The sequence below is a fragment of the Neltuma alba genome, unplaced genomic scaffold, assembly GCF_004799145.2.
Source record: "Neltuma alba isolate B1F8T4 unplaced genomic scaffold, ASM479914v2 tig00010773_pilon, whole genome shotgun sequence".
Lineage (NCBI taxonomy): Eukaryota > Viridiplantae > Streptophyta > Magnoliopsida > Fabales > Fabaceae > Neltuma > Neltuma alba.
Genome location: NW_021635595.1, coordinates 220,709 through 230,199, shown reverse-complemented (window position 1 = coordinate 230,199; position 9,491 = coordinate 220,709). Strand labels below are relative to the sequence as shown.

Here is a 9,491-nt window from a genome sequence, read left to right as displayed (position 1 = left end):
AATTTTACTTCGTTCTTAAATTGGGCAGATTTGGTATAACTTAAATATTACTGACCTTAACACTGGCAGCCATGGAAGCTTCTGTTTCGGCACTTGGCTCTGGAGTAGAACTTTTGATCTGATTTAGAAACCAAAAGGAGATTTTATTGGGGTTTTTTTGTCATGATATTAAGGATGTTCTCTTCCATCAGAAAAGGAAAAGATTATGTGGGTGATTGACTTTAGATCTTGAATCATTTTGAAAACTTACATACCTGTGCCCTTCTCCCATTCTTCCTGTGTCACTCCCACATTTCCTCTTTCCTTCTATCTTTAGTTTAATCTCAGCTTCTCAATTCAAGGATGATTGTCAATGCCATTGCAAGAGTCCCCCTGCCATCGGTTGTCTTTTCCAGTGGGTCTATCTGTGTTTGCGATGATTCTGCTGGTCGACTTCCATTGTTAACTGTTCCCAGGGCAAAACAATGTAAGGCGCTACTGTTCCAAATCAAGTCGCATATGTAGTTATGTTGAAATGGCATGAATAGCATATGGATTCTAGTATCCTCCTTGGCAGCAATAATGGGCTTGGTCCAGAATATTGACTTATCATATCCTTCTTTTTTGGTAATGTTATACCAAAAACATTCCTTTTTGGTAATGTTGTACCAAAAAACTCTTTTTTGGTAATGTATTTACATAACTCATGGATTGGGCATGGGGCCTCTATAGTCCTACCCCCTGTAGTATTTCTTGTAAGGTCTCAGTCTCCTGGTTGTGTTTTGGATGAATCCCACAATAAAAAAAGTTTAAAATTATTAAATCTTAAATAAGGAATTCTTTAAAAAAAAAAAGGTGTTCTTTGCAAGTCAAATATTATCAATATTTGTTAAAATATGAAAATAAAATCTGATTTGGAATTTAAGGGTGTGTTTGGTTGGAGGGGAGGGAAAATGAGCCCCTCCCCTCATTTGGTTAAAAATTTTGGAGGGGAGGGGAGCTAAAATGTCCCCTCCCCTCCTCTCCCTCCCCCCATTTTGGCTCCCTTCCAAATTGGGGGTTTTTGGAGGGGAGTCAAATTTTTGGACCATTATGTCCTTATAGTTTTTTTAATATTCCACTTCTACCCATAAAATATATTATTATAATATTTATTTCAAATAAAAAATATATTATCCTAAGTTAAAAAATAAAAAATATATACATTATTATAATTAAAAATATTATAAAAATTATTTAAAAATAAAAAATTATTTAAATAAAAAATTATAATATTATAAAATTAATTATTTTTATAAATATATTTTAAACCTGGAAAAAAAAATAGCCTCAAGAGAATAAAATTTCATTTTTCTTAGAGCATATAAAATTTGTTAATTTGATTATTTTAAATATATTATTATATTAATTAGAATAAAAAATTAATGTATCAATTTTTTAATACACATATTAACATGATAAGACTGAATTTTTATTAAATTATATGATTTAAATTAACATGTAAATTAATTTATATAATATATCAATAAAAAACATAAACTAATATGTAAGGGTAAAATGGTAAATTGATTATTACTATCCCTCCCCTCCCCTCCTTGAACCAAACAAGGGATCATTAAATATCCTCCCGTCCTCTCCTTTTTAATCAAACCAAATAAGGTGAGGATGAAACCTCCCCTCCCCTCCCCTACCCCTCCCTCCCCTTCCTTCCCTACCCTCCCCTCAAACCAAACAGACCCTAAGTTTTCTTTTATTTGATATAAATCACACAATATATATTCTAACAAAAATATTCTGTTATTTGCTCGAGAGTTCTTGGTTCTGATGCAAACGGAAAATTTATTTAAATTTTTGCTTTTGGGAAAATATGTTTTATTGAAAAGAAAGGATAACAACACAAAAATGGAGCCTTGGGAACTCTTAGTGCCGTATGTTTACAACCGTTTGAAATGTGCTAGTAAAAAGACTTGTAGCGTGAGAGTTTTGAGTATAATCTTTTCAAATATAATTCAACTGAAGTGTACGTATAAAAAAAAAAAAAATCAACTGAAGTGAGAAAATAAGATAACGAGAGGAGGATGTCATTTACCTCTCATTTGAGATATTTCAGAATTGAGTTTAACTCCTCTTTCTTTCCCTCACCATTATGCTTTTTTTTTTTTAATGAAAAAGCAAAATGGAAGTGTATACTGTAAGGATCAAATTAAGGTTTCATTTGGATGGATTGGAAAATAAAGGGAGAAGGATATTTTGGAAGGAAAAAAATCCCCCTATTTGAGAATTTTTCCTTATAATATTCTTTTCTTTTTGTTTTTTTCCCCGTCCAAACTAAAAATAAAGAATTGTACTAAAATAAAATGAGTCGACAATCGCTGTAATACAATCTTTTTCTTCTTTTGTGAAACATCACAATAAAATTTATACCATTCTGCAAATGAAACAATCAGATTTTCTGAGTTTTCAAAGGACAGTCACAGATTCCCCACAGCTCAACTTGTAACGATCCCAAGAAGCATGTATGCTAGACCACAAAAACCCCTCGAACTCATTACTCCTCCAACTAAACTCAATTAAATTTAAACAAATTGGGCTTTACTTTGATCTCTAGATGGTTTGTAAAGGTTGGCCTGTAAATCGTCGATGCCACTCCATCTTGTCTTTTTCATGAGTTTCAAATAATCAATGCACAGCTTAAAAAAAATCTGTTAACATTGACTAAAAATAATAAATACGAAAAAAAAAGTACTAAAAAAAAGGCTCTTATTTATAAGAGGGCAAGTGAGAGAAAAATATAACAATAATAACAACAAACCTTATTCTACCAGGAGGGATCAATCACATGGATCACATGATGCCATTATGTTCTATCAATAACCAAGTCTTTTAAACACGTTAACCAGAATATCTTATTCAATGACCTCATTAAATATTCTCCTCAGTCTTCCTTTGTCCCTTTCTAAAAGATTCCAAACCGTTTGATCTATCCTTTTTACCGACGCTTCCAATAACCCTCTCTGCATATGCCCAAACTATTTCAAATGATGTTGAATCATTTTCTCTTCGTTAGGCACCATGGCTACTCTTGCTTTGATAATTTCATTTCGAATCTCATCTTTTCTTGTATAGCTAGTCCCAAGCCTAGATAAAAGAAGAGGGTTTCGAACTTCAAGAACAAGTGAGAGAAAAATAATGAGAAAAGAAAAAAGATGAAACAAAAAGCATGAAAAAAAGATGATGTAATTAATTATGGATAAAAGTGATAAAAATGCATTTAATATTTAGACAATTCAAAATTTATCTTGTTAAAAAACCAAACCAATTTAAATATTTGGATCTCATGACAAGGGTAAGAGGTGCTATAATTTAAGCTGAAATAATATAACAGAAAAGGAGAAGAAAAAGAAACAAAAATATGAGAACCAAGAAAACCAAGAGCTTGTTCGTTTCTGTTTTTTGGTTCCCGAAACAATTTTATAAAATTGTTTTTAAAATAAGTTTTAGAAACAAAAAATAATAAAATCTGTTTAATAATTGTTCTAAAAAATTACATTTGAAATTTAATGATAAGCTTTGTTCTCAAATGAAGAAATGGCCATTGAGTAAAAAAGAAAATGTTCTCAATCTTTTCAAGAAATATAAAAAAAAAATGTGTTGGTTTCCTTTAGTTTAAAAACAGATTTCTATTTTTTTTTTGTTTTTAAAAACATTTGACTAAAACCAAATTGCCAAGCAAGTTTTTTGTTTTTGTTTTTAGAAATAAAAAACTGCTTTCAAAACAAAAAACCAAATAAGACTCGAATAACGAGACCATTAGCTTGTTTTACATGTTCTGCAACCATCATCTGCGGTCTTAGCACCAGAAGCCAAACAATTGAAACTCAGCGCAAGTATTGACAAATAATCAAATACATATACTGCTGAACCTGAAAATTACAGCTACGATCATGTACTGTCATTTACATCAATTTTCAATGGACAGAACAGGAAATAACAATGAAACAGCAAATAGCTCATGTCTACAAAATTACACCTCCCAAATATTTGCACTACTTTTATGACTCTGGCATGCTCGGACAAAGGCTCAGCTAAAACATATGAAAATAAGAACTAAAAAGAAAAACTTAGAATATTGGAAGGTCGATGTAGTAATAACAATCCTACCACAATACAGCAATGTTACTCCAAAAGCAAAGCTAACTACTGCATTATTACCAAATCACCATGCTTAAATAGTGATAAGTAGTAAGCACACTATAGATAAAACAGAAGCAGACTGCCACATTGATACAGCACAACATTTTCGATTTGCTATTTCTTGTGACTGGGAGCACAACTGATTTTTGGTGATCCGCATCAAAATTATCATTGGAGGGAGAGATAATTCCACCATGTTTTCATGAACGTGCTAGCAATCAATCCATATAAACACTAGCTCACAATGCCTGGAAACTCATACCGTATCGTCTCAAAATTCTTTTTATTTTCCGTGGTAAATGGGAGCGATTAAATCCCAAGCATGAAACTATACATGACAGCCGACAGGGGACCTGAGTCCCAAGTATACCATTAAGAACAAGGGTCCTTATATACAGTGGGGGCTACCTCACAAATAACAGCATTAGAAGTATGATGGGATCCTAACTTAACCAACATGTCAGCAAGGCCATTGCCCTATCTGGGTCGATGAGAGAACTCAATCTCCCATTGACTCTTACAACATTGATGTATCATCAAGATAACTGATGACTACTGAATTCGCTGGTAAGGTTTATCCCTTCGCTTTCCTAAAGCCTCTCTTCCAAGCAAAATAGAGGCCCTCTAAAATTTTCATTTAAGAACTTCTGGCAGTATTACATGACAACAGGTAAATAGATAAGAAACTGCACAAACAGTAAAAATGGAAATAAATTTAATAACTTTATAATCGCTTATCATGAAAAGAAAAAAGGATGCCTAGAAAGCAGCAATACTTGCTTTCTGTAGTTGTATCCATAAGGACCAATACACTTGCTTTGTGTAGTTAATTTTTCTAATATTTCTTTTGCCAAAGCATTACAAGAAATGCCAAAATGGGTATACACATTGGCTAGTATGTTTCCTTAGTTTACCAGTTTCAAACACCTCAAAACCCCAAAAGCCATTTGAAACTGTTTTAAGATGGAGCGAAAAGTGCAAAAATTATACAAACGCATTTGAAATGCAATAAAACTCAAGAACAAGAACTAAAACACACAAGAAATGGGAATGACAACTGCATCAGAAGGCAGCACTTCTAAGTATGAAACATGTAAAACTTACTACAGAGATAAACTCCCTTCAAGTATGTGATAATTCTGTTGTTCTTAAAAGCCGTTGGCCTGCAGATCCTTTGCACTGATGAATGCAAGGAGAGAGCATGCATGGTAGAAAAGAGTTCAATAGCTGAACCCCTCTTGGTCTTATCTCACTATAACCTCAAATATTTCTTCTAATGTTGATCTTATCTGACGTTGGAGCTGTCAATTAGTGTCTCCGGTCAAAGATGGCCCTATCATCAAGCATCACCACTCTCTAGCAGGGTTATTTTCTTCAATCATTATTTCTCTCCAAAAGCAAAAGACATCAACTGATCAGTTTCCCATGAATTTCCCGCATCAATAGCTTGGAATTATCAGCAATGCGTTTGCTTTCATAAACTAAATAACCACATAATTCATGCCTAGGAGCTGGTTTCAGTGAACTTAGTTCAGAAAGTGGATTTGCTATAACGTTATTATCATACAGTTCTTTTGCCGGCTGTACATGCTTCCACCAGAAATCAGATAGTGCCATTTTCATTACATCCCAATACTCCGCATCATGATATAGCCTAAACAGACTACTTCCCTTTGGAGTCCAAACATAAAAGTCCATCCAATCCTTCCCTAGAATTTCCATCAAACCCTGAGCTTGGGGAATATAATACAGTGGAATTTGTGACCAAGGGGAAGCTTTACTCATATCCCCATCAAAAAATGGGCACTTTATCTCCAGCACCCCATGAGAAGGCAACTCATACAGCATCCTGTCAACTACACCATCTGGTGAAGCAGCTAGCCAGTCATCATCTGGGTTTGCATTATAGACTTGAAATTCAGGAAATACGACAGTATTTCCAGTTATCAGTTTATATCGTTCAAGTGCCTCCTCCTCTTTAATATTGCTCCAACAGGTAGCAAGGTTTCCAGAGAATGGTTCAATTGCACCTAGCTTCTCTAACCAAAGTTGGACCCTTCGTCGTGGCCAAAATCCAATAGCAGCAGGAAAAGTGCTAGCTGTCAGTTTGTTCTTTCTAAGCTTTTGCCAGTTTTTGAACCAGTGCTGAAAACGGCTTGCTTGAAGAAATGGATATGTTTCAGATTTATATCTCAACAAATCATCAGCTGAGCTTGAACCTCTGGAGGGATTATTGGAAATGCAGGAGTTCGTAGTAAATTCTCCACAATCCACTAATGAAATTTCAGTACTGTAGTTTCTCCTTTTACCCAGACACACAGAAGGTACGATAATATAACAACTATTTTTGTGTTTATATTGTGGAAGACGAAGAACAGAGAAGGAAGAGACAAGTTCCATACTGCCAAGGAAGAGTAACACCAGATAAGCTACAGAAATATTTCGAAAATGGAAATAACATTAAAAAGAGTGTAATATGGAGATAACATGAAAAGAGTTTTAAATCAGCAGTAAAAAGAACTTTATTCCAAACAAAGTAATATGGAGAGTAGGGAAGAAAAATTCTTTTCCCTTGTCTAGAAGCTCCTGCCGCAATGATATCACTCAAATACCAGATATGCTTCATATATATAACCACGATATAAACATCACAACTAATAAGAAACAGATGGCCAATAATGTTTCCTCAAATCATCACTTGGATTATGAAGAGTGTATTAATTGATTGGAATTCTTGTAAATTGCACTTATATACTCAATTGCTAAACCGAAAACCTACTTAATATACTCAATTACTAAACCAAAAACTTACTCAATGTCTGAAGGAACCCTGAAATGAATATTCCATCAGACTAATGAATATACTATTAGGCTTTGTCTCTAGCTAGATGTTTGATATCATAGAGAACAGTACAGTCACGCCAAAACTCATTTCAACCATTAAAAAAAAAAAAAAAACCTGCATTCGTATATTCAACTGAAAATAACAAGAAAAAAAATAAATATAACTCTACAAAAAATAAACTTTTCCAGGCCTTACAAGAATGATAAGTTCCCGCAATTCCTTGTGCATCTGCAAGTGTTCATTCATTTACATCAAGATTGTTATCCTTCAGAACCTGCAATGTTGATTCAATCCTTTTAGGGGAAAACATAAATAAAACGCACTATAAAGGCGTTAAAGGTTTTGGAATGAAAAACAAAACTAAAGCGGTATCCCAAAAATGGCTACTGATACCAAACTAGGGATAGTAGCTTGGTAAGAGAGTGACTTAGCCCCTGTTTCATGTAGTGAAGGATAAATATTCCACGTTCCCACTCCAGCAAGAACCCCCAATACACGCAGATATATTTGCAAAGATATCAAGCAAAAATCACTAAATATGGGGGAAATGACACCTGGAGCTCAATTTCGGTAAGCTCCATAAGCACAAACTTAAATTTCAACCTCTGGGAAGTAAAATTTTGGGATAGTAAAAGGCCTATATTTTAGCATCTTTGTTTTTTCTTCTTTTAGACATGTTTTGGTTTCCCAGTCCACAGTCCGTAGAAAAAGAAGCTAGTTTTCAATGCTTGCCTAAGAAAAGGAAAAAAGGAACAGGATCAAGAATGAAATTCATCACAGATATGGAGTGAATTGAAAGAGAAGGAAAGAAAATCATTCAAAGTACCTGTTTAGGGAGAGTGGTGGGGTGTATAAAGGAGGAGAAAGAGAATGCTAGGCAGAATGAGGAGGGAAATGCTTCGTGGTGAACCAATGAAAATCTATGCGTCACCAATCTCATCTAATAAAACCAAATAAAAAACATATATCCAATCAGAAAAGAAGATACGACATATTGTAAGAGCACAACATTCTTCAGCTCATTTCTTAATCTTAAGAAAAACATGCTCATCAAAAAGTGCAATTGTAAGAACAAAAGCAGGCATGACCTAGCATATGAACACAGTGTGAAAATTTAACGCACGTGACAGGCTAGGCAAAGATTTACACAGACACACTGGTAATGTAATTCTCTCGAGCCTATGAAAAAAGAACTCAGGTCCTCAAAGTGCTTTGTATTCCCCAAACTTTCATATATCAAGTAAACCAGATTCGATTAGAATCAAAAGTTTAAAAAATAACGTTTATATTGTATCTCAATAAGTAAAAAGGATTTAGGTGATCGATGAAATAATCCCACTACATCTTCAAAAAGAAGAACACTAACCAAGTCCCTCCGGAACAATGAAGAAACTTGAAAATTTCAATAAACTGAGCTTCAGGAAAACCAAATTCAAAGCAATCTGGGCTGCTATATAGACCCACTGACTGAGAGAGGACGCGCTCACCCGGTTTACACAAGGGATGAGCATCACAGGGATATACCCCTATTCAAATGTTGAAAGTTCATGATTAACTATGAAACTATTGCAAACTAACTCACGGAAAGAAAGAATGAAGAAATTTCAGTATATTTTTTTAAGCTTAATTCGAAAATGAAAAAAAGAAATAACGACAACAGAGAAAGGGTGGAACGACGGCGGAACCTGGACTGAGAAGACCCGCAGCGACAACGCCTGCAGGAGGAGGCGGAGACAGTAGAGAGGCGAGCAACGTGCAGAACAAAATGAGAGAGTAGAGAGGCGAACCCCGAGCTGGGGGTGGTGCGGCGACGAGAGAGTAGGGAGGCGAGCAACGAGCAAAACGAAACGGTTCCGCAACGATATTAAGGAGGGAAGCGAGAAGGGTAGAAGAGGAACTATGATTTCTGAATGAAGTCGTCTAATTTTGTAAACAAAACCATCAAAAAATTGTAAAAAAAACTCTCACCGCAAAAAGGCCCCTGCCCAAATAAGGAGACATTTAAGATAAAAATCAAATCATAATTTTAAAAGTATTTTTATGATTTATAAAGTAAATATATGAAGGAGTTTATTTTGTTTTGTGAAAAAGTGCTTTTTAAAAACACTTTTGAGGGTTACCAAACACCCTCTAAATAAAGATAAACGAGCACCCACTCAATTCTAGGGGTACACGTGGGAAGGGCTGGATAGGATAGGACACCTGTCTAATACCCAGCATAAGGTATGAGCAGGTTGCATTTTGCAGCCTTAACTATTTTGGGCTGGATAGGGCGGGCTTTGTTGCCCAAATGGTGATGACCTGTCAATATTACATGTAAAAAAAACTTTCGTTCATACCTAAAAATTACATTTCATAAGTTTACATTTTCACATATTGAAATTGTCCAGAAATAATTCAAAACAAGTCTTAGTAAATATCCAAATAAATAAAATTCATAATTTATTTAGAACAAAACAACTTTCAAGATTGT

General features: G+C 34.4%; 1 protein-coding gene across 5 annotated transcripts; it reads right to left on the bottom strand.

Annotated features, from left to right (window-relative positions):
- Window positions 1–2,926: 2,926 nt before the first annotated feature.
- LOC114758924 (uncharacterized) lies at window positions 2,927–8,825 on the bottom strand. Of its 5 annotated transcripts, none has more exons than XR_003741864.1 (5): window positions 8,704–8,825; window positions 7,845–7,958; window positions 7,214–7,292; window positions 5,278–6,574; window positions 2,927–3,117 (listed from the first exon to the last, which is right to left on the bottom strand). XR_003741864.1 is itself a non-coding variant. In XM_028948028.1 (4 exons), the coding sequence occupies exon 4, from the start codon at window positions 6,571–6,573 to the stop codon at window positions 5,581–5,583; it is 993 nt and encodes a 330-aa protein (XP_028803861.1). In that variant the 5' UTR covers window positions 6,574–6,602; window positions 7,214–7,292; window positions 7,845–7,958; window positions 8,704–8,825; the 3' UTR covers window positions 4,991–5,580. The 5 variants fall into 5 exon arrangements, 2 of the variants coding, with proteins under 2 accessions (XP_028803861.1, XP_028803860.1); XR_003741865.1 differs by lacking the exon at window positions 2,927–3,117 and adding an exon at window positions 3,828–3,902; XR_003741863.1 differs by lacking the exon at window positions 2,927–3,117 and adding an exon at window positions 4,878–4,906 and having other exon boundaries at window positions 4,950–6,574.
- Window positions 8,826–9,491: the final 666 nt, after the last annotated feature.